General features: G+C 37.3%; 1 protein-coding gene across 1 annotated transcript in view; it reads right to left on the bottom strand.

Annotated features, from left to right (window-relative positions):
• MALRD1 (MAM and LDL receptor class A domain containing 1) overlaps positions 1-26,687 on the bottom strand; it is a 788,164-nt gene that overhangs the window by 33,386 nt on the left and 728,091 nt on the right. Inside the window, exons 38-39 of the mRNA XM_049626634.1 lie at positions 5,435-5,514; positions 5,245-5,341 (exon numbers count right to left, since the gene is read on the bottom strand). Of these exons, the coding sequence (XP_049482591.1) occupies positions 5,245-5,341; positions 5,435-5,514 (177 nt within the window). The remainder of the gene's footprint in view (positions 1-5,244; positions 5,342-5,434; positions 5,515-26,687) is intronic.

Below are 26,687 nucleotides of genomic sequence, written 5' to 3'. Positions count from 1 at the left end.
TTCAGATTTGAAGGTTACATGTTCCTAGGAATTTATCCATTTCTTCTAGGTGTCCAATATGTTGGCATATAATTTTTCATAATTGCTATAATTCTTTGTATTTCTGTGGTTTCAGTTATTTCTCCTCTTCATTTTGCTTTTATATATTTGAGTCCTGTCTCTATTGGCAGAGTCTGGATCAAAGTATATCAGTTTTGTTAATCTTTTCAAAAAACAGTACCTGGTTTAATTGATGTGTTCTCTTGTTTTCTTGGTCTTTCACTTAGTTCTCCTGTCATCTTTATTAATTTATTCCTTCTACTGGCTTTGGGCTTTGTTTTTCTTGCTCTTTAGGTGTAAGGTTGTTGCTTATTTGAGACTTTTATTCTTGAGGTAGACCTCTGTTGCTATAAACTTCCCTTTTAGAACAGCTTTTGCTGCATCCAAAATATTTTGGCCTGTTGGGTTTTCATTTACATTTGTATCAATGTACTTGTTGATTTTTATTTGATTTATTGGTTTAGTAGCATGTTATTTAGCTTCCATGTATTTGTGTTCTTTCCAGATTTTTTTGTGATTGATTTATACATTCATACCATTGTGGTCAGAGAAGAGGCATGATATGATTTCAGTTCTTTTGAAATTGTTGGGACTTATTTTGCGGCCTAACATGTGATCTGTTCTGGAGAATGTCCCATGTGCCCTTGAAAACAATATTTATTTTTTTGTTTTGGGATAGAATGTTCTGAATATACTTACTGGATCCATCTAGCCCAATGTGTCATTCAAAGCCACTGTTTGTATGTTGATTTTCTGTCTGGATGATCTATCCATTGATATAAATGGGGTATTAAAGTCCCCTAATATTATTTTATTATGGTAAGTTTTTTTCTTTAATATCTTTCAATAGTTGCTTTATTAGGTACTTCTGTGTTGGGTACATACATTTTTTATTATTTAAAAAAAATTTTTAACGTTCATTTTTGAGAGAGAGACAGCATGAGCAGGGGGCGGGGGGGGGGGGGGGGGGGAGAGAGAGAGAGGGAGACATAGAATCCAAAGCAGGCTCCAGGCTCTGAGTTGTCAGCACAGAGCCCTGACGCAGGGCTCGAACTCATGGACTGTGAGATCATGACCTGAGCTGAAGTAGGATGCTTAACTGAATGAGTCAACCAGGCACCCTGGGTACGTACATTTTTACAATTGTTTTATTCTCTTGTTGGATTACTCCCTTTATCATTAACTAGCTAATGTTGTTGTCTCTTGTTACAGTTGTTGCTTAAGGTCTATTTTATCTAATATCAGGTACAGTTACCCAATTTTTTTTAGTGCTTGCATTTGCATGGTAAATGTTTTTACATCCCTTTGCTTTCAATCTGCATGTGTCTTTAGGTCTGAAGTAAGTCACTTGTAGGCAGCATGTATATAGGTCTTGCTTTTTAATCCAGTCACTCTTATGTCTTTTGATTGGAGTTATTATTCCATTTACATTCAAAGTAATTATCAATAGGTATGTCTTTATTGACATTTTGTAACTTGTTTTATGGTTGTTTGTGTAGTTCTTCCCTGTTTCTTTCTTTGCTTGCTCTCTTCCCTTGTGGTGCTCTGGCCTTCTTTAATGATATACTTGTCTTCCTTCCTTTTTATTTTTTTGTGTATCTGCTATAGATTTGTGATTTGTGGTTACCATTTGGTTATATATAACATCTTACGTATACAGCAGTCTACATTAGATTGGTGGTTGCTTAAATTGGGATCCATTCTAAAAGCACCAGATTTTTACCCCCGCTCCAAGTTTTATGTGTATATTTTATATATCCTTTTATTTGTGAATCCCTTAACTGATGTTTATACATATAATTGATTTCACTGTTCTTCTGTTTTATCTCTGTATTTGTATCATATGTACATATCTAGTACATGTACGTATTTTATTTCACTTTATTTTTAAATTTATTTAATCTCTACACACAGTGTATACAGAGCTCAAACTCATGACCCTGAGATCAAGAGTCATATGCTCTTCCCACTGAGCCAGCCAGGTGCCTCAAATCTGGTACTTTTCTTGTTTTTATTTGCTTATGCCAGGTTTTTTTCATATTTTCTTCTGTTTATAGCCTTTTCTTTCCACTCACAGTCCATTTTAACATTTCTTGTATGACTGATTTAGTGGTGATGAACATTTTTAACTTGTGTCTGTGAACTCTTTGTTTCTCTTTGTATTTTGAATGATAGCCTTGCTGGGTAGAATATTTTTGGTTGCAGGTTCTTTCCCTTTCAGCACTCTGAATAGATCCATCTCCCTCCTTTCTGGCCTGCAAAGTTTCTGATGAAAAAAATCAGCTGACAGCCTGATGGGTTTCCCTTGTAGGTGCCTGTTTTCTTTTCTCTTGCTGTTCTTAAGATTCACTTTTTATCACTACTTTTTGCCATTCTAATTATTATATGTCTTGGTGTGAACCTCCTTGAGTTGATTTTGTTGGGGTCTCTCTGTACCTCCTAGATTTGGATTTGTTTACTTCCCCAGATTAGGGAAGTTTTCAGCTATTATTTCCTTAAATACATTTTCTCCCCTCTTTTCTTTCTGTTCTCCTTCTAAGATCCCTATAATGTGATTGTTATTACACTTGATAATGATCCTGAGTTCCTTTAATCTATTCTCCATTTTTATTATTATTTTTCTTATTGCTTTTCAGCTGGTTGCTGTCCTCCAGGCTGCTGATCCATTCTTCTGCTTCCTCTTTAGTTTACTATTTATTTCCTATATGTAGTTTTAAATGTTTGTTTATTTATTTTGAGAGACTGAGTGAGTGGGGGAGGGCAGAGAGAGAGAGAGAATCCCAAGCAGGCTCTGTGATGTCAGCATGGACAACAACGTGGGGCTCAATCCCAGGAACTGTGAGATCATGACCTGAGCTGAAACGAAGAGTCCAACACTCAACCGACTGAGCCACACACGCGCCCCTCCCTATAGCGTATTTTAATTTCAGTTATTTAGTTCTTCATTTCTGATTGGTTGTTTGCTTATTTTAGGTTTTCTGTCTCTTTGTTGAAGGTGTCAGTGAGATCCTCCACTCTGTTCTCTCATCCAGTATCTTTATGACCACCTCTATCAGGTATATTGCTTATCTCCATTTCTTTAGCTCTTCTGTTGTCATTTTGTCCTCTTCTCTCATTTGTGATCTATTCTTCTGTCTCCTCATTTTGTCTAAGTCTTTATACTTCTTATTATGTAATAGGAAAGTCAGTTATATTCTGACTTGAAATTGGGGCCTGATGAAGAAGAGGTCCTGTGGCGCTTTGTACAGCACTGTCTCCTGTTCACCAGAGCCAGTGACTATAGAGGTGACCTGTGTATTGCATATGCCCCACTGTTGTGGCTGAGCCTCATTTGCCTTCTGTCCATTCGGCTGCAGTGGCCCCCTTTCTCTTTTGTGGGTAGGATTTGGTCCTTGTGCTGTTAAGAGGCTAATCTGAGTCTGTCCTGGACATTAACTTGGGTTAGACCAAATGCCTGCCATCAGCCCATTTTCTGGGGCTGTGGAATCATGAGATTGCAGGACACTCTCCCTGCATTGTCCCCTGAGAGCTTTTCATTGGTGAGTGGGGTCTTCAGTGAGACAAAATCTCTGCCCCCTATCTTTTAGGGTTGCAGTTACCCTGAACTACAGGGCTTTTTCCTTGTGCTGTCCCCTGTGAGGTTTGTGTTGGTGGGTGGTGTTGGCAGTCTGAGTAGATATCTGCCCACAGTGCCCTGCTAGAGCTGCAGTGGGATTGATGTGTGTGGTTATTTTCCCTTCTCCCCAGAGCAGGAGTCACTTCGGAGTGGTGCTGTTCACAGTTGTGTTGTTTGCAGGGTGATAGTCATCAGAAGCTATGGAGAGACTCCACCCCAGTGGAGCAGGTTGAATGGAGTGAGTCTTCAGTAGAACACAGGGTGTGTGGTGGTAGCAAGGTAAGTGGAAAGTGTTACCGGTTCCTAGCAGGGCTACTTGTAGAATGAGACTTGACAGTCGCTGCTTTGGCGTGACTCCTGCCCAGTTGTGCAGGTATGATGAGGCATATCCATAGGAGGACACTGGGGCAGGGTATGTAGTGTTAGAAAGCTAGGTAAAGAGTGTTCATACTCATTCTTGAAGGTGTCTGGTTGTCTAAGATGTCAGGGGGGAAAAATGTCACCTTCTGGCTCTTATTTTCTTGGATAAGTCTCCTGATGATCCCTGCCCTTCCAACATCCATTCTGAGATTAGTAAAGATACCTACTTTATGCATACCCCAGGTACTTTTTAAACTGCTGCTTCTATGCTGTATATTTTGGAGGGTTGTTTGTTACACTCTGTCTTTAAGGGTGTGGAGTCAGTTTCATACTGTCCTCTAGCTCTTCCAGAGTAGAGCCTGCTGATTTTTAAAGCACCCAATTTTAAGCTCTGCTGGTTATAAAAACTCCAATAGTTAAGCCCCACTGGTTTTCAAAGTCAAATATTATGGGGGCTTGTGTTTCCAGTGCAGGACCACCATATCTGGGGTGCCTATTGTGAGGTCTGTTCATCTACCTGCTTTGTGATTGTGGTATCCCTCCTGTTTGTGGTTAATCTTGCGGGAGTTTGGTTCCTGACTGTTTTCTGTCCTTTCTGCCATTTTTAATGTGGCCTCTGCTCTAGAATTAACTGCATGGGGCCTCTTCTGCCATTCTTTGGGTCATTTTCTGAGTTAGTTGTACTGATGTGGCTATTATGTAAGTATATCCATGGGAGGAGGTGGACTTAGGATCCTCTTTCTCTGCTGTCTTCCCAGGCTCTCCTTCCAATTGGGGTCTTCTTGGTTTTTCATTAGTTCCTTTAGGTGCGGCAGCTATTGGTCTCTGTTCTGTATATTACTTGGACCATGGGAGTCTTAGCCTGAAACACTGATGTTAAGAGTTCACTGGGAGAGCCAAGAAAATATCTGTTGTGCAGTTCCCCAGGCATCACCAGCAAGTGGGACACTCATGTCTTTTAATCTGTGCAGAATGCCACTTTCCCTTTCATGTCATTATCAAAACTGCTTTTAACATAATGTGAAAAGTAAACTTAAGGCTTTTTACTGAAAAAAGAATGATTATTATTAAGGAGCTCCTACGTTATGCCCAGAAAGAAAAAAATCCATAAAGTATAGAAACACAAAGTTACCTGCATATAAAATGGAGTAAAAGAAAAATAGAGCAAATGAAATGTTTCAGAAAATTGTTTTACCACAGTACCTTTTACTCAGTAATCAAAGGCTTACCTGACTGGTCCTTTTCTGTTTGCAAGAAAACACAAGACTGCAACTGTAATATGAATCATCAAGAAAGCTGATCCAATGCCCAGGAAAGTCCATATGTCTGGAATTTCAAACCAATTAAAAAGATAAATATGTAGTGAAAACCATTACAAATTCCAAATTGAAGGAAATATTTAGTCACAATGTCACCTACTATTCTGAGGGTATATGAAATCTGCAGGAGAAGGGTTAACCTTGATGTGGCATCGATTTCCTTTCCATCCTTGTCCACAACTGAAAATAAGATAAAAACTTAAGTTAAAAAAAAATAAGTGGAAACATAGTTTAGCAGTACTATCATGGAATAAAATGATGAATGTCAATAATCGTACAAGGGAGTATGGGTAACTTTGATAAGAAACCAAAAATATTAAACCAAAGCAAAAGCAAAATTTTTCTGTTTTCATAATTGTGTAAGATGACTTTCATAAAACTACTTATTACCTTCTTGGGGTAGCTGGGTGGCTCAGTCAGTTAAGCATCTGGCTCGATCTCAGTTCAGGTCATGATCTCATGGTTCATGAAATTGATCCCCACATCAGGCTCTGCACTGACAGCATGGAGCCTACCTGAGCCTCTCTCTCTCAAAATAAATCAATAAATTAAAAATATATATTTATCACCTTCTTGATTTTATTTATAAGATAGGAGCTCAGCTTTCACATTCTCCTTTGTTGTTTTCAAAAGTGTGACTTGATTTTTGCAATCCCTATCAAAATAACACCAGCATTCTTCACGGAGCTAGCATAAACAGCCCTAAAATTTGTATGGAACCAGAAAAGAACCTGAATAGCTAAAGCAATCCCAAAAAAGAAAACCGAAGCTGGAGGCATCACAATCCCGGACTTGAAGATGTATTACAAAGCTGTAATCATCAAGACAGTATGGTACTGGCACAAAAACAGACACTCAGATCAGTGGAACAGAATAGAGATCCAAGAAATGGACCCATAAACGTATGGCCAACTAATCTTTGACAAAGCAGGAAAGAATACCCAATGGAATAAAGACAGTCTCTTCAGCAAATGGTGCTGGGAAAACTGGACAGTGATATGCAGAAAAATGAACCTGAACCACTTTCTTACACCATACACAAAAATAAACTCAAAATGGATGAAAGACCTAAACATAGACAAGATGCCATAAAAATTCTAGAGGAGAAATCAGACAAAACCTCTTTGATTCAGCCACAGCAACTTCTTACTCAACATGTCTCCAGAGCCAAGAGAAACCAAAGCAAAAATGACCTATTGGGACTTCATCAAAATAAAAAGCTTCTGCACAGCAAAGGAAACAATCAGGAAAACTAAAAGGCAAGTGACAGAATGGGAGAAGATATTTGCAAACGACATATCAGATAAAGGGTTAGTATCCAAAATCTATAAAGAACTTAATCAAACTCAACACCCAACACAAAAATAATCCAGTGAAGAAATGGGCAAAAGAATGAATAGACACTTCCAAAGAAGACATCCAAATGGCAAACAGACACATGAAAAGATGCTCAACATCACTCATCATAGGGAAATACAAAGTAAAACCACAATGAGATACCATTTACTCCAGTGAAAATGGCTAAAATTAACAACTCAGGCAATGACAGATGTTGGCGAGGATGCGGAGAAAGAGGATCTCTTTTGCACTGCTGGTGGGAATGCAAACTGGTGCAGCCACTCTGGAAAACAGTATGGAAGGTCCTCAAAAAATTAAAAATAGAACTACCCTACAACCCAGCAATTGAACTACCAGGTATTTAAGTGATACAGGTGTGCTGTTTTGAAGGGGCACATGCACCCCAATGTTTATAGCAGCACTATCAACAACAGCCAAAGTATGGAAAGAGCCCAAATGTCCATCAGCAGATGAATGGATAAAGAAGATGTGGTATATATAAAGAATGGAGTATTACTCGGCAATCAAAAAGAATGAAATCTTGCCATTTGCAGCTACACGGATGGAACTGGAGGGTATTATGCTAAGTGAAATTAGCCAGAGAAAGACAAATATCATATGACTTCACTCATATGAGGACCTTAAGATACAAAACAGATGAACATAAGGGAAGGGAAGTAAAAATAATATAAGAACAGGGAAGGGGACAAAATATAAAAGACTCTTAAATATGGAGAACAAACACAGGGTTGCTGGAGGGGCTGAGGGAGGGGGATGGGCTAAATGGGAAGGGGAATTAAGGAATCTAGTCCTGAAATCATTGTTGTACTATATGCTAACTTGGATGTAAATTAAAAACAAAAAAAGTTACTTGATTTTTACCAGTGTCCAATCCAATATTACTTTATTGATCATTTGTCTCAAACCTTAAAGCTAGCACTCTTTTCAGTAGTGAATGGATTTCTGTTTTCCAATACTGATGGGAATATTCAAATTGAAGATTTACATATCGGAGAGAATATTTATCCCAAAAATCAGGATGATCCTCCAAGTACATAGATTTGAAATCAGGTAAATAATCTCATTGGATATACCTATACTACTACTAGGATTTAATTAACTTTGCTTTATTTAGGGATGTCATAATGAAACCTAGAACACGGGGAGTATTTCTTTTATGGGTGGCTTTCTGAATGTTCAGAAATGGGATTAGTTTGTACATCAAAGGGAAATAAGGTTTATTCTTAAGCAGTAAGTATGTCATTTTTTTTTTCTGGTATAAATGTGTTTGCATGGAAGTGTGAAAACTTACATACTCATTTTTTCCCAAAAATATCAGAATAGAAATGATTATTTGTATTTATGTTTGGTTGAATTTTCTGCCAAGTTCATGGTACATGCCACAAAACAGGATTAAAAAGTAGCTTTTGAATGTTCTGTGCTTTAAAGCTGTGTGTTACAAGCAATGCTTCTTCAGTACACAGTTACTGTATTTTCCCTCAATCTTTTTGAATTTGAAAATTTGAATGCTTTTTAATGTTTATTTATTTGGAGAGAGAGCAAGCTGGGGAGGGTAAAAGAGAGAGGGAGGCAGAGGATCCTGAGCAGGCTCCTTGCTGTCAGCACAGAGCTCGATATGGGGCTCAAACTCATGAACCATGAGATTATGACCTGGGCCAATACCAAGAGTTGGACACTTAACCAACTGAGCCACCCAGGCGCCCCTAGAATTTGAAGGCTTAATGGCAATTCCTTCACAAAAGCAGTAGCTTCTTTCAATATAGAAAGCTTACTGATTCAAGGAAGTCCATTAGAATGCCATTTTTCCTTCACAGAACTAGAATACTAAAATATATATGAAACCACAAGAGACCCTGAATGTCCAAAGCAGTCTTAAAAAAGAACAATGCTGCAGGTATCACAATCCCAGATTTCAAGATGTACTACAGAGAAGTAGTAATCAAAACAGTATGGTACTGGCACAAAAATACATAGATGAATGGAAAAGAATAGACAGCCCAGAAATAAACCCATGTTTATGTGGTCAAGAAGTCTTTGAAAAAGGAGGCAAGAATATACATGCGGAAAAGACAGTCTCTTCAATAAATGGTGCTGGGAAAACTGAACAGTTAAAAGCAAAAGAATGAAATTCAACACTTTCTTACACCATACACAAAAATAAACTCAAAATGGATTAAAGACCTAGATGTGAGACCTGAAACCATAAAACTCCTTGAGGAAAACATAAGCAATAATTTCTTTGCATTGACCTTAGCAACATTCTTCTGGATAAATCTCCTCAGGCAAGGGAAACAAAAGCAAAATTAAACTATTGGGACTACACAAAAATTAAAAAGCTTTTGCTCAGCAAAGGAAACCATCAACAAAAGGGCAAGTTACTGAGTGGGAGAAGAAATTTGCAAATGATACATCTGACAAGTGTCTGCTTGAATGTGTCTTTTAAGATAAATTCCAGTGGGAAGTACCTTGGAATACCAGTTCAAAAAAATACTGGAGAGACTTCTGGGTAAGATGGCAGAGTAGGAAGATCCTAAGCTCACTTCATCCCACAGATACATGTAAGTAACAACCATATCAATGTAAATAACCCAGAGAATGACCCAAAGACTGTCAGAACAGACTCTCCACAGCTAAATGTAGAGAAAAGGTCATTTTGAAGAGGGTAGGAAGGGCAGAGATCAGGTTGGAAGCCAAACTGATCCATGAATGTATGTGGGAGGGACGGATGCTGGTGTGGAGAGGGGAGAGGAACACAACAGACACCCAGACAGGAGACCTTCACTGGGAAGAGGAATCCATTTAAAATTTGGCTTTGAAAACTAGATAGGCTTAACTTCATGAGTTTTTTAACAATCACTGGGGCTCGACATCTGAAACTTTAAAAATCATTTTGTTTTGGGGCACCTGGATGGCTCACTTTGTTAAGTGTCTAAGTCTTGATTTTGGCTCAGGTCATGATGTTACAGTTTGTGAGATCATGTGCCACATCAGGCTCTGCGTGACAGTGCAGAGCCTGCTTGGGATTCCTTCCCCCCCCCCTCCCCCCCACCTCACTCACACTTTCTCTCCAAAGTAAATAAATTTAAAATAAGTAAATAAATTAGTGGGTTTGGCTTTGGGAGAGCCAGAGGGCTATAGGAAACTCAGTCCCTGCCCTTAAAGGGACGGCATAACAACCTCCCTGAGATACAACATAGAAGCAGCAGTTTGAAAAACACTGGGGTATATGGTAAGGAGATTTGTTTACTAATCTCAGAACATTTGCTGGAGGGACAGGGATCTGGGAGACTACTCCAAAAACAAAAGAACTGGTGGCACCATTTCCTTGTACCATCCCCTGCCTAGATAACAGTGATACCTCCATGAACCAGCACAGCTTGAACACTCACGACCTAGTTAGTGGCTCTACCCCCACCCACTCAGCAGTTTTCCAAAGCAGCCACAGGTCCCCTCCCACAGCTGACCAGTGCTAACCTTGCTAATACCACTCACCTTGTCCCTGCATTTTTCTCTGTACCCACCTCCTCCCTCCAAACTGGTGCTGGCAGGAGTTTCCAAAGCAACTTCAGGTCTCCTCCTACAGCCAACTTGTACAAACCTTGCTAAAACTGATGTCCCTCCCTTCCCACTGTGTCCTCCTATGGACCTGCCCCTTTCAACATGCACTTGACTGGAGTCCATCCAAAGCTGTACCAAAGCGTGCACTGTGCAAGCAGCACAGACAGGTACCAGCACCACTTCAAAGTCCTGCACTGTGGGGAGGGAAAAAGAAAACAAAACATACCAGTTTTGTGGTCACAGCCGTAGGCTGGGGGCAGACATCTGCTCTGGATTCAGGCTCTGCCCACCAATGAAAGCTGCTGTGGGGACAGCACCAGGGTGATACCACAGCTCTGGCAAATGCCCAGTCTGATCCAACTGAAGCCCAAGGAGACCCTAGACTGGCCCTTAAACAGAAGGATCAACTCCTGTCCATAGCAAGAAAAGAGAACCATTGCAGGCAACTGGAATGAAAGTAAATGTGGTTCAGACATATTGGTAGGATGCATATAACATATCAGATACACTTCTGAAGCATCAGGTTCTCATGAATGGGGGACATTGTACTATAAAGCTCTATAGGGGTTCTTTTTAATAAAGCCAGTACTTTCAAGAGAAGGAGATGTATCTGAATTTTCTAACACATAGAAACAGACTCAAAGTGAATTAAGACAAAATGAGAGAAATATGTCCCATATGAAAGAACTGAACAAAATCTCAGCAAGAGAGCTAAACGAAATGGAGATAATATGCCTCATAAAGAATTCAGAATAATGGCCATAAAGATACTAAACTTGAGGAAAGAGTAGAGAATCTCAGTGCCACCTTCAACAAAGGAATAGAAAACATAAAAGAACCAATGAGAGATGAATTAATATGTGAAATTAAAAATACACCTGAGAGAATAAATTGTAGACTAGTGGAAGCAAAATAATGGATTAGCGACCTGGAAGACAGAGTAATAGAAAGCAATGAAGCTGAACAGGAGAAAAAAAGTGAGATAGATTAAGGGAACTCATCAACACCATCACGTGTAATACTATTCACATTATTGAGATCCTAGAAGAAAAAGAGAAAAGGGAGAAGAACATCTATATAAATAAGTAATAGCTGAAAACTTCCCTAATCTGGGGAAGGAAACAGAAAACCAGATCCAGGAGGCACAGAGAACCTGCAACAAAATCAACCCAAGGAGCTTCACATCAAGATACATAATAAACTGGCAAAAGTAGTGATAAAGAAAATTCTAAAAGCAGCAAGAGAAAAGAAAATAGGTACTTACAAAGGAAACCCCATAAGCTATCAGATGACTTTTTAGCAGAAATTTTGCAGGCCAGAAGGGACGTGGCATATTCAAAGTGCTGAAAGGAAAAAAAACAAAAAAACAAAACAAAACAAAAAAACAAGCCCTAAAACCAAGAATACTTTAACCATCAGGGCTATCACGCCGAGTAGATGAAGAGTTTTCCAGACAAACAAAAGTTAAAGGAGTTCATCAACACTAAACCAGTTTTACAAGATATATTAAATTCGGACTCTTTGAGTTGAAAAGAAAGACTATAAGCAGCAGTTAGAAAAGTAGAAAGCACAAAAGCAATAAAATTAAGTATATTAATAAAAATCCATCAATGGATTCACAAAATGAAAGAATGTAAAGCATGAATGACACCATATACCTAAAATGTGTGGAAGAGATGAGTAAAAAGTTAGTGCTTTTACAATGGGTTCAAACCTGAAGTGACCATCAACTGAATACAGTCTGCTATATGCATCAGTGTTATATATAAACCTATTGGTAAACACAAATCAAAAACTGGTTATAGATACATGAGTAAAGATAAAGGAATCCAAACAAACAACTAAAGAAAGCCAGCAAAGCATAAGAGAAGATAGCAAGAGAAGGAACAGAGGAAGAACTATAAAACAACCATAAAACAAGTAACAGAAGGGTAATAAGTACCTATCAATAATTACTTTGAATGTAAATGGACTAAATGCTCCAATCAAAACACACAAGTTTGACAGAATGGATAAAAAAGCAAGACCCATCTATATGCTGCATACAAGATACTCAATTCAGACCTAAAGACACATGCATATTGAAAGTGAAGGAATGGGAAAGCTTTTGTCATGCAAAATGTGAGTGAAAAGAAATCTGGGATAGCAATACTTATATCAGAGAAAATTGACTATAAAATAAAGACTGCAACAGAAGACAAAAAAGGATAGTATGTAAAGGGAAAAATCCAACAAGAAGATATAATGATTATAAATATTTATGCACCCAACATGAAAGCACCCATGTATTTAAAGCAGCTATTAACACAAAGGAAGTAATCAATAGTACAGTAATAATAAGGCACTTTAACACCCCACTTGTATCAATGGACAGATCATCCAGACAGAAAATCAGCAAGGAAATGGTGGCTTTTAATGACACACTGGACTAGATGGATCTAACAAATATACTCAGAACATCCCATCTTAGAAGAAAACACATTCTTTCAAGGGCACATTTCCAGAATAGATCCCATATTAAGCCACAAAACAAGTCTCAACAAATTCAAGAAATTGAAGTCACACCATGTGAAATTTGGACCACAACAATATTAAAGTAGAAATGGACACCAAGAAGAAAATCTGAAAAGAACACAAATACATGGGGTCTAAATAACATACTACTAAACAATTAATGGGTAAACCAAAAGGGCAAAGAGGAAATAAAAAAAAAATACATGGAGACAAATGAAAATGAAACACAGTGGTCCAAAATCTTTGGGGCACAGCAAAAGTTGTTTTCAGAGAAAGGCCTACCTCAAGAAGCAAAAAGAATCTCAAATAAACAACCTAACCTTATTTCTAATAGATCTAGAAAAAGAACAAAGAAAACACACAACTAGTAGAAGGAAGGAAATAACAAAGATTAGAACAGAATTTTAAAAAAATAGAAACTAAAAAACAAAAATAATAGAACAGATCAATGAAACCAGCAGCTGATTTGTCAAAAAGATCAATAAAATTGATAAACGATTATTAGCCAATCTAATCAAAAAGAGAGAGAGGGAGAACTCAAGCAATATCAGAAATGAAAGCGGAAAATTAACCAATATGACAGAAGCACTAAGGATTATAAGAATATTTGTTATTAAAAATTATTTGCCAACAAATTGGTCTACATAGAAGGAACAGATGAATTCCTAGAAACAAATAACCTCCCCAGAATGAATCAGGATAGTCCAAGACCAGATGGCTTCAAAGGTAAATTCTGTCAAACATTTAAAGTAAAGTTAATACCTATTCTTCTAAAACTATTTCAAAAAGAGAAGAGGAAGGAAACCTTTCAAATTAATTCTATAAGGCCAGTATTACCCTGATATCAGATAAAGACACTATAAAGACACAGATCTACAGGTCCACATTTCTGATAAACAAAGATGCAAAAATCCTCAACAAAATACTTCCAAAGTGAATCCAACAATACATTAAAAAAATCATTCACCACAATCAAATGGGATTTATTTTTGGGATGCAAGGATGATTCATTATTCACCAATCAATGTGATACATCACATCAGCAAGGGAATGGTTAAAAACCATATGCACATCTCAACAGAGGCAGAAAAATCATTTGACCAAGTACAACATTCATGATAAAAGCGCTCAACCATCTACATTTAGAGGGAATATATCTGAACATAACATAATAAAGATCATATGTAAAAACACCCATAGCTAACATTATACTCAGCGGTGAAAACCAGAGCTTTTCTCCTAGGATCAGGAACAAAACACATCATCAGTTTTATACAACATGGTAGTGGAAGTCCAAGCCCAGCAATCAGATAAGAAAAAGAAATAAAAGGCATTCATATTGGTAAGGAAGAATTGAAACTTTCACTATTTTCAGATGACATGATAGTATCCACAGAAAGTCCTGAAGATCCCCCCCCCCCAAAAAAAAAACCAACAAAAAAAACCCCTTAGAACTGATAACTGAGTTGTGTAAGGTCATTGGATACAAAATCAATAAGCAGTAATCTGTTGCATTTCTACACACTAATAATGAAGTAGCAAAGAAATTAAGAATACAATCCCATTTACAATTACACCAAAAATAATAAAATACCTAGAAAGAAACTTAACTAATGAGGTGAAATATTTGTACTTTGTTTTTGTTGTTGTTTGCTTGTTCATAAGTAACCTCTACACCAAACATGGGGCTTGAACTTACAACCTTGAGATCAAGAGTCACATACTCTACCACCTGAGCCAGTCAGGTGCCACCTGAACTTTGCAAGCTATTAAAACTTTGATGAAAGAAATTGAAGATGACACAAACAAGTGGAATGCTATTCCATGACCATGGATTGGGAGAACAAATGTTCAAGTGTCCATTCTACCCAAAGCAATATACAGATTTAAGGCAATCCCTCTGAAAATACCAACATCATTTTTCACACAACTAGGACAAACAATCCTAAAATTTGTGTTGAACCCCAAAAGACCCTAAATAGAGTGACCTTGAGAAAGAAAAAACAAACAAACAAAAAAACTGGTGGTATCACAATTACAAATTTCAAGATACACTACAAAGGGTAGTAATCTAAACAGTATGTTACTGCCACAAAAACAGATACATAGATCAGTGTAACAGAATAGAGAGCTCAGAAATAAACCCACAGTTATATGGTGAATTAATCTCTAACAAAGGAGGCAATAATATGTAATGGGAAAAAGAAGTCAACAAATAATGCTAGGAAAACTGGACCACTTTCTTACAGCATACATAAAAATAAAGTCAAAATAGATTAAGGACCTAAATTTTAGACTTGAAACCATAAGATTCATAAAGAAAACAATGACAGTGATTTCTTTCACATTGGTCATTGAGTCTTTTCTAGGTAAAGTGCAGGCAAGAGAAACAAAACCAAAAATAAGCTACTGGGATTACATTAAAATAAAAAGCTTCTATAAAGCAAAGGAAACCCAATGAAACAAAAAGGCAACCTACTGAATGGAAGATGAAATTTACAAATGATCTACCTGATAAAAGGTTAGTATCCAAAATATATAAATAACTTCTACAACTCAACACCAAAAACACAATAATCCAGTTTAAAGGTGGGGAGAAGACATTAACAGACATTTCTTCAAAAAAGACATACAGGCAGTCCATGGACACATGAAAAGATACACAGCATCACTAATCATCAGGGAAATGCAAATGAAAACCACAATGAGGTATCACCTCACACTTGTCAGAATGGCTAAAATTAAAAAAAAATACAAGAAATAGTTGGCAAGGATGTGGAGAAAAAGGAACTCCTGTTCACTGTTGATGGGAATGCAGATTGGTTCAACCACTATGAAAAACAGTATGGCATTTCTTCAAAAAATTAAAAATAGAATTACCATAGGATCCAATAATCTTACTACTGATTATTTACCCAAAGAATATGAAAACACTAATTTGAAAAAATATAGGCAACCCTATGTTTACTGTAGCATTATTTACAATAGCCAAATTATGGAAACAACCCAATTGTCCATCCATAGATGAATGGATAAACAAGATACATACGCACACACAGGAACATTACTCAGCCTTAAGAAAGAACGAAATCTTGCCATTTGCAACAACGTGTATGTACCTAGAGGGAATAATGCTAACTGAAATAAGACAGAGGAAGAAAAATATCATATGATTGCATTCATGTGGCATTTGAAAAACAAAACAAAGGAATAAAGGAAAAAGACAAAAACAGACTCTTAAATGAGGAAAAGCAACTGGTGGTTGTTTACTAGAGGGAAGTGTGTGGGAAGGATACAGAAATTGGTGAAGGGAATTATTTGTGCCCTTATGATAGGCACCGAATAATGTATAGAATTGTTGAATCACTCTATTGTACAACTGAAACTAATATAACAGTATACATTCACTGTACTGGGAATAAAAAAAAAGGGAGAAAATACAAACCATATGGGGAAGTACTATGTATCCTCCCTGTGCACCTCTTACCTATCTATATCTTTTTTATATTTAGCTATGCATATGTATTTATAGATTTATATATATAAAACCTGGTGGTGAACAAATGGGAATATCGCATGGCCTCTTCTTTGATGTTTCTTTGAGGAGTTTATACTGAAAAAATTTTGATGTTAATTCTTTTTCAGAAACAGGTATAAATGTGATGGATAAAAGGAAAAATAAAAACAGATTCAGTTGAAAGTTTACCTATGAAAATAACAGGAAATAATCTTCCTTTCAGTAAGTACATAAATATATCACTGATTTTTTTTGTTTATTATTTATTACTAAAGATCAATTTTGTTAAAGTATAGGTCAAAGTCATGTAATCATCTCAGCTAATATGAGAAAAGTAATGGGAAGGAATGTAGTTTAAGGGTCAAAATTAGTTTCAAAATTAGTTTCAAAATATGCTGAATTTTGTCACCTTTGCCAAAGGAATTTTGAATTTAAAAAGTATGAATGAAATTTTGATTTAGGCACTTACACTACAAAATCCTTCAAAGAAGATGATTATATTACAGGAAATTGAGTACGCTACTACAGAAAAGTCTCACTTGTCTGCCATCCTGAAACAAATTATCTTCTATGCATGTTTTCAGCAGGGCTTATCTTCTGTAAATATTGATAGGTTTCAATTAATTTTGAAATAGTAAAAATTACTGGAAATTAAAAATTATATCATGAAGTATAATCTAATCAATAAGTGTGAATATAAATGAAGTAAAAATTATAATCTTGACACCCAAGTGATTCTCAAATGATTACTTTTTTCTCAGTTAATTGATATTTCTGATTAAAAATAATACATGCTTCAAGTCTTAAATGAAGTTATGCACAAACATGTTAAAACATTACTCATCATCCCCATATGCACTTTCATCCTCCTGATGTAATATATTATAAACAGCCAGATATGCCTCCTTCCACTTCTTTCACTTTGTCGTGGAACACACACATGCATTGTATACATATGGGTGTTTGTGTGTGTGTGTGTGTGTGTGTGTGTGTGTGTGTCCATTGTAACAGAAACATCTACATCTCTCTTTAAATAGCTTTTACTTTGAACAATTCTTGGTGGACTTTTTTGAGGTCAGGTATCTATATAAACAACCCATATAGACATGTAATTTTCAGAAATTAGCATATTATATATACATTTTTAGTTCCATCTTTCTCTTATTCTTGTCCTTCCCTCTTCACCCCAATATATTGGATGGATGAAAAGGAGGAGAAAGTAGAAAAATAATTGTGGGGCTGCAGAAAGAGGCAGGTAAGAATATTTAACATTTTCATATATTTTTATCCTAATCCTCTTCCACAGGTTATTCAGTGTTCAAAGTAATTACAGCTGTCTAAACCCTAGACCTTTAAAAACATCCTTGAAAGGGGTAGGTAGGTCCTCAACCCTTGCAATGAAGCAGTGGGGCCAGCAGTAATGGGATACAAGAATAGCACACTGAAGTTCCATCCATCCTTTGAGCAACAATGATGAAACTAATATACTCCCCCCAATCGACCCCTTGGGACTATGAGCTGGAGGGGAAAACAGAAAATTTTGTCTGCTGTAACTACAGTTTGGTGGATTCTTTTCCTCCAAGGTAACCATAAATGTCTATTAAAAATCATTAAGGTGTTTTCAAAGGAAAAGGGTAGTCTTTTTCTCTATTATTTTTCACATGCAATCTTGGTGGCAAAAGATATCACAATCAACTTCATTTTTGCTTAGCAAATCAGCCGTATCAGAATAAGTGAAAATTAAGAAAATTTGTAATCCTGAAGAGAGAATGCAAAAATTTTTCCCTTTAGTACTAGCATGTTGGGTGTTTTTAGACTTGTTGGGGGTAAAGGTTCTTGTGAGGAGAAATAGGGTAGGGGAAGTACATGAGGTATTGAACAGAACTTGGTGGGCTGTGGCTTTGTGAATGCCAACCAGAGACTGTGAGTGTGCATTCTAGACACATGTATACGGAGCTGGGTGGCCATTAATGTAGGGTAGGTGTGGAGACTGCTGCAGATTGTCTAATGCCACCACTGAGGTACCTAAAAGAATGGGGTAATGAGATTCACCTTATTTGCTTGACAGTTAAGAATCAGAATTATCCTTTCTAGGTAATCTCCTGGCTATTTTAGGACTAAACAAGGATGAATGCAATTGTGGTTTTTACCTCATATAATCCAAAAGGATCCATGAAGACCGTGAACATTGTATAATACTTGTGTTAAGATTGAAATGCATCAATCTGAATTAGAATGCTTTTTTTGTTTTAATGTCAAGAAGAATGAAAATAAATGCTGGACATGATACAATTATTTTGGAGGGCTGTTATTTTCATAGTGAGTCATTAGAGCCAATTTAATCAATAAAATTAATTGTTAAGTTTGAGAAAAGGGAAGAAAATCAGTTGTTAATTTATTCAGAAAGCACCCATAAGGAAAAAGTATATGAGGAAAGTAATTTATTGTAATATAGGGCTATTTTGTCATTTATTTCACATACCTGATGAATATATACTGACATTGGGGTATTTCACTTTTATTTTTACAACTATGGAATTTCACAGGACTACCCAATTATAGTCCATGTTGTGGCTGCCTTTCCCAGATTCATTTAACCACCCATGCTGTTTCCTTTCCTTCCACCAAATCATAAGCATTTCTGTGGTTAGATTGGGATTGAACCCTCACTTGACCTCTAGGATTATCTCATTCCCATGGTGTAGTGTTTGGATTTAGGACCCTGTCCATCACCAAATGACATTTCTAATCAACAGGGATTGATTCTCTAATATGACAAGATAGGAAGACCCTGAATTCATCTCCTTTATATAACACAGCAAATTACACTTATTGTAGAAGAATTCCTGAAGAAGAATGGAGAGCCAGCTGAACAGCTTCCACACAAGGAAAGAGAGAAGAGTAAAAAAAAGAAAAGCAAGAGAGATGGAGAAATGCTAACAAAGGGAACACCCACCTTTAACACTGCAAACTGCAGTGGGGAGGGATAGTATTGAGGGACACAGGAGAGATTCCTTTGTCCTTAGGCACAGGAAAAAGAAAAAAAAAGCTGCAACTGGTTTATAAAAGAGCCAACCCTGGAACTCTATCAAATGGAGAAGCTACTAGAACTCTCTGGGTCAAAGGGACTGGAAAATGACATAATTTATGCGCCCCCCCCCCACCCCATGTTGAAAGTGCATACTGGAGCAGGGTCAGCACACCCTAACCTGATTGACCTTCAACAAGGCCAAGTCCCCTAGGCCACACCAGCTCTGGTTGTGGCAAGGCACAGAAAAAAAAAAAAAGAAAAAAAAGAAAAACAAAAAAGCCAGTGTTTAAAAGAATAATGAGCATATAAAAGAGCCAGCCCTAGAACTCAATCAAGTGGAGGAAGCTGCTGAAATTCTCTCCAGGTAGGAGGGGCTGCTGGACACAATCTGCGCTCCCCCTATACCTTGACAGCAGGGACCAGTGGACAACCCAGGCGCCCTAACTGGCCTGGCACCTCAGTGAACCCTGGACCCCTAGCTCACACCAGCTCCAGCTATGCCACAAGAAGGCCACAGGGCGGTACACAGTGGGATACCCCTGGTTAGTGCTTACTACTGATCCAGCCTTTAAGCCAAGGTGACACAGGCACAGAGCACCATGGAACGCTCCAGGCCCACACCACTTTACTTCAGACAGCTTGCTAGGGCACCCCTGGTTCAAAGTGCTCCAGAACCTGCTGTGCTGCCAGGGCACCCCTGTATAAAGCACCCCAAGAACCCCTGGCTCTTGCCTACATTATTTCCCTTTACCCAGCCAGGGGGTTACTTCCTGTGTGGAGTACTTTGGGACACTCCCATCCACAGTGGCCTCAGCTCCAGTCATATGGCTAGGGCACCACCTGTGCTGAGCATTCAAGGACATTCAGCTTTTATCCACTTCAACTTCAGGTGGCCGGTCAGGGCACCCTCAGAGTGGAGAGCTCCAGGACAAGCCAGCTTGCAATCACTCATCTTCAGCTGTTCTGCCAGGGCAGACTTTGCACAAAGAGCTCAGAGACTACACTGGCCCATACCCACTTTAGATTTAGCTGCCTTGCCAGAGTGCCCCCTACACAGAGTGCCCCAGGACCCCCTGTGTGTACCCTGCCTCAGCTCTAGCCACCCACCTCTCCAGGGAACCCTCTGTGTGGAGACTCCTGGAACATGCTGGTTTACACCCACTTCACAGCTTTACTTATCCTGCCAAGGCTTCCTCTACATGGAGAGCCTAGAGGCACCCAGCTCGCATCCAGTTTAGCTTTAGCTGTCCTGCCAGGGCACCTACCGTTTGGAAAGCCCAGGGACTGCACTGCTCTGTGCCCACTTAAACTTTAGCTGCCATACTAGGATGCTCACTGGGTGGAGAGCTCCAGGATCCCCAGCCCATGCCAGCCACAGTTCTAGCCAACCAGGAAAAGAGACCAAGAACACACAGTCTACATAGGGGATGACCATACACAAGACCATTCCTTTAAGTTCAGAAGTAGCTATTCTACCTAATCCACAGAAAAACAGAAAGTATAGGAAAACAGGAATATTCTGCAAAAGAATAAGACAAAGTTTCAGACAACTAAGTGAAATGGAGATAAGCAATGTACCTGATAAAAAAAACTTAAAAGTAATGATTATAAAAATGCTCACTGGGCTGCAGAGAAGACTGGGAGAAAGACCTTCAATAAAAATTATACACACACACACACACACACACGTATATAATAACCAATCAGGGGTGCCTGAGTGGCTCAGTTGGTTAAGCACTTAACTCGATTTTGGCTCAGGTCATGATCTCATGGTTTGTGAGAGTGAGCTCCAGGTCAGGCTCTGCACTGACCATGCAGAGTCTGCTTGGGATTCTCTCTTTCCCTCTCTGCCCCCCCCCACTCTCCCGTACACACATGCACCTTCTCTCAAAATAATTAAACATTAAAAAAAAAACAATCATAGTAGAAGAATATTAAAAAAATATTCTATGGGGCATCTGGGTGGTTCAGTCAATTAAGTGCCCTGACTTCAGCTTGGATATCTCATGGTTCGTTGGCTAGAGCCCTGTGTTGGGCTTTGTGGAGCCTGACATTGTGGAGCTGCTTGGGATTCTCTGTCTCCCTCTCTCTCTGCCCCTCCCTACTCTCAAAAATAAACATTAAAAAAATCCTCTAGAGGGAATCAACAGATTAGTGGATGCAGAAGAATGTATCAGTTGTCTGGAAGACAAATAAATGGAAAGCACTCAAGCTGGACAGCAAAGAGAAAATCATTTTAAAACATTAGGAATGGTTAAGGGATCTCTTGGACAACATCAAATGAACAAACATTTGCATTCTAGGGGTCCCAGAACAAGAGAGGAAGAGGCAGAAAACTTATCTGAAGAAATAACTGAGTTGGTCTAACCTGGGGAAAGAAATAGACATCCAAGTTCAAAAAGCACAGAATTCCAAATAGATGAATACAAGGAAATCCACACCACAACACATATTAAAATGTCAAAGGCTAAAGTTAGAGAATTTTAAGAGCAGCAATACAGAAGCAAAAAGTTACATACAAGGGAAACCCAAGTAAGGTTCCCAGCTGATTTTTCAGTGGAAAACCTTCGCAGGAAGAAAGTGACATGATATATTCAAAGGCCTGAAAGGAAAAACCTACAACAAAGACTACTGGACCCAGAAAGGCTTCATTCAGATATGAAGAAGAAAGTTTCCTAAACAAAAAAGTGAAAGAGTTTATTATCCGTAAACAAGCCTCACAAGAAATGTTAAAGGGACTTCTTTAAGTGGAAAATAAATGGTCATAATCAGATATAAGAAAGTTATGAATAAAAAGATGTAAAGTATAATAACATATACATCAAATGTGGAGGAGAGTTTAAAAATAAGAGGCTTTTTTTCAGAATGTTTTTGAGCTCAAATGATCATATATTTAATACAGACTGCTATATTCTTGGGGTGTTATGTATGTACCTCATGTTAACCACAAACCCTAAACCTGTAATAGACACACACACAGACCAGAAAGCCACACATAAACACTACAGAAACCCACCAATCACAAAGAAAAGAGAACACATGAATAGAAAGGAACAGAGAACTATAAATATCATTAGAAAACAAACAAAGTGGCAATAAGTACGTACTTATCAATAATTACTTTAAATGCCCTAAACGTTCTAACCAAAAAACACGTTGGCAGAATGATTATTAGAGAAAAAAAAAGACACATCTATATGTTGCTTACAAGAGACTCACCTCAGACCTAAAGACACAAGTGGACTGAAAGTGAAGGGATAGAGAAATATTTACCATGCAAGTGGGAGGGAATAAAAGTCAGTATAGCAGTATTTATATCAGGGAAAATAGACTTTGAAACAAAGACTGTAACAAGGGACAAAGGCATTACATAATGATAAAGGGATCAATCCAGCAAGAGGATATAACATAGGCACCCAACAATGGAGCACCTAAACATAAAGCAAGTATTAATGGACATAAAGAGAGAAATTTATAGTAATACAATATTAGTAGAGGACTTTAATACTTCATTTACATCAGTGGATAGATTACCTATGCAGAAAGTCAATATAAATGTCTGATGCTTTAGACCAGATGGACATAACATACACACACACACACACACACACACACAGAACATTCCATCCAAAAACAACAGGATTCTTTTCAAGGGCACACGGAACATTCTGCAAAATAGATCACATGTGAGGCCACAAAACAAGGCTCAACAAATTAAGAAGATTGTAATAATCCCATGCATCTTTGCCACCGCAATTGTATGAACGTAGAAATAAATCACAAGGAAAAAGAAAAAACACATGGAAGCCAAACAACGTGACACTAAACAACCAATGACTCTTTGGAGACAACAAAGAATCCAAGAGGAAATTAAAAAAAAAATACATTAAGACAAGTGTAAATTAAAACACGATGGTACAAAATTGTTGGGACAGAGTGAAAACAGCTCTAAGAAGGAATATATATATTAATACAGGCCTAACTCAAGAAACAAAAAAAAGCTCAAATAACAATCTAACCTTACACCTAAAGGAACTAAAAAAGAAGAAGAAATGAAGCCCAAGGTGAAAGACAGAAATAATAAAAGTCAGAGCAAAAATAAATGATATGGAGACTAAAATTAAAAAAAAAAAAGAAACCAGCAGCTAGTTCTTTGAAAAGATAAATAAAATTGATAAACTTTTATCTAGACTCATTAAGAAAAAGGAGAGAAAGGACCCAAATAAAATAAGAAATGGAGAAGTAATAACTGACACCACAGAAATACAAAGGATTAAAAGAGAATACTATGAAAAATTATATGCCAACAAATTAGATAACCTAGAAGAAATGTGCAAACTTCTAGAAAATACAAACTTCCAAAACTAAACCATGGAGAAATAGGAAATCTGCGAAGACTGATTACTAGTAATGAAATTGAATAAATAATCAAAAACTGTCAACAAGCAAAAGTCCAGGATCAGATATCTTCACAGATGAATTCTACCAACCATTTAAAGAGGTGTTAACCAAAACTGAAAAGTCACTACAAAAATGAAAATTACAGACCAATCTCTCTCACAAACATAGATGGAAAAATGCTCAATAAAATATTATCACACCACATTTAAAAATAAATTAAAAATACTATTTGCCACAATCAAGTGGGATTTATCCTTCGGATGCAAGGATGTGTCAGTATTCACAAATCAGTCAACATGATATACCATAGCAACAGAACAAAGGATAAAAATCATATGATGATTTCAATAGATGCAGAAAAAATATTTTACAAAATTCAATATCCATTCATGATAAAGATTCAACAAAGTGGCAATGAGGAAACATACCTCAATATAATATTTCATATATGAAAAACAATAGCTAACATCCTACCCAATGGTGAAAAACTGAGAGATTGTCTCTAAGATCAGGAACAAGACATGGATCATTCTTACCAGTTTTGATCCACAAAGTACTGGAAATCATAGCCATGGAAATCAGACAAGAGAACTAAACAAAAGGCATCCATACTGGTAAAGAAGAAGTAAAACTTTCACTATTTGTAGATGGCATGATACTATTCATAGATAACCCTAAGGACTCCACCAAAAAATTACTAGAAGTGGGGTGCTTGGGTGGCTCAGTTGGTTAAGCATCTGACTCTTGATTTTGTCTCTGGTCATGATCTCATGGTTCGGGACACTGAGACCTGCATCAATGCAGAGCCTGCTTGGGATTCTCTCTCTCCCTCTCTCTGCCCCTCCCACACTCATGTTTATGTTCTCTCTGTATATATATGAATAAATATTTAAAAATTTACTAGAACTAATAAGTGAATCAGTGAAGTTTCAGAAATAAGTACAGTTTCTACACACTAACACAGTAGCAGAAAGATAAAAAAAAAAAATTACAGTTGCACCAAAATCATGAACATATCTAGAAATAAATTTAACCAAGGAGGTAAAAGACCTATACTCTGAAAACAATAAGATAGTCATGAAAACAATGAAGATGACGCACACAAGTGGAAAAACATTCCATGCTCATGAATTGCAAGAATAATTTTGTTAAAATGTCCATCCTATGGAAAGCAATCTATAGATTTAATGCAGTCCCTATCAAAATATCAATAGTATTTTTCACAGAACTAGAACAAATAATCCTGAAATTTGTATGGAACCACAAAAGACCCCAAATAGAGCAATCTTGAAAAAGAGCAAAGGTGGAGGTGTCATAATCCCAGATTTCAAGATACTTTACAGAGTTGTGCTAATCAAAACAGTGTGGTACTGGCACAAAAATAGATACATAGATCAATGGAACAGAATAGGGAGCTCAGAAATAAACCCAAATTTACATGGTCAATTAGTTTATGAAAAAAAGAGGCAAGAATGTACAATGAGATAAAGAGAGTGTTTTCAATAAATGGTGCTGAGAATACTGGACAGATACATGGAAAAAAGTGAAACTCGGCTACTTTTTTACACCATACACAAAAATAAACTCAACCGGGATTAAAGATCTAAATGTGAGACTTGAAGTCTTTATTAAGAGAATATAGGCATAAATTTTTCTGACATTGACTACAGCAACATTTTTCTAGATAAGTCTGAGGCAAGGGAAAGAAAAGCAAAAATAAACTATTGAGACTGTGTCAAAGTAAAAAGCTTTTGCACAGCAAAAGAAACAAATCAAAAAGGCAGCCTACTGAATGGGAGAAGATATTTGGAAATGATATAATGCATAAGGGGTTAATATCAAAATATATAATTTATACAACTCAACACCCAAAAATCCAATTAAAAAATGAGCAGAGGACCTGAAGAGACAGTCTTCCAAAGAAGACATACAGATGGCCAAAAGACACATGAAAAGATGCTCAACCTCATGAGGGAAATGCAAATCAAAACCACAATGAAATACCACTTCACACCTGTCACAATGGCTAAAATTAAAAAGACAAGAAATAATAACTGCTGGCAAGGATGTGGAGAAAAAGGAACCCTTATGCATTATTGGTAGGAATGTAAGTTGGTGCAGCTAATGTGGGAAATAGTGTGGAGGTTTCTTAAAACATTAAAAATAGAAATGCCATATGATCAAGTAATTTCGCTACTGGGTATTTACCCAAAATACATGATAATACTAATTTGAGAAGATATATGCACCTCTTTGTTCATTACAGCATTATTCACAATACTGAATTATAGAAGCAATCTCAAGTGTCCACTGAGAAATGAATGGATAAAAAAGATGTGATGTATACACAGACACAGGAATTTCATGCAGCCATATAAAAGGATGAAATCTTCCATTTGAGACAACATGGATAGGCCTAGGGTGTTTTATGCTAAGCACAATAAGTCAGACTGAGAAAGACAAATACCATATGATTTCATTTACATGTGGAATCTAAAAAAGGAAACTAATAGAACAAATGGATGGTTGACAGAGCATAACAGATGTGGAGGGATGGGCAAAATAGATTAAGGAGGGTGAGCACTATAGACTTCCAGGTATGGAATGAATAAGTCACAGGAATAAAAACCATAACATTCGGAATATAGTCAGTGATCCTGTAATTGCATAGTCAGGTGACAGATAGTAGCTGCACTTGTGAATGTAGCATAACATATAGAGAGGTTGAGTCACTGTGTTGTACACCTGATACTAATGTACTAATGTAGCATTGTGTGTTAGCTGTTTTAAAAAAAATAAAATAGGGATTCATTCATAGACACAGACATACATTTTTCCAGGATCAGTTTTGTCAGGTGTACATTTTGTTGCATAATTGTGGTAAAAGGCAACCTCTTTCCAACTCTGATGTGCAAAAGGAAGCATGTATCCCTGTTAAGCTCAGGAAGTACTCTTGTTACCATTTTGGAACAC

This window comes from Panthera uncia, chromosome B4, assembly GCF_023721935.1.
Source record: "Panthera uncia isolate 11264 chromosome B4, Puncia_PCG_1.0, whole genome shotgun sequence".
Classification (NCBI taxonomy): domain Eukaryota; kingdom Metazoa; phylum Chordata; class Mammalia; order Carnivora; family Felidae; genus Panthera; species Panthera uncia.
This window is presented reverse-complemented; position numbering and strand designations above follow the sequence as displayed.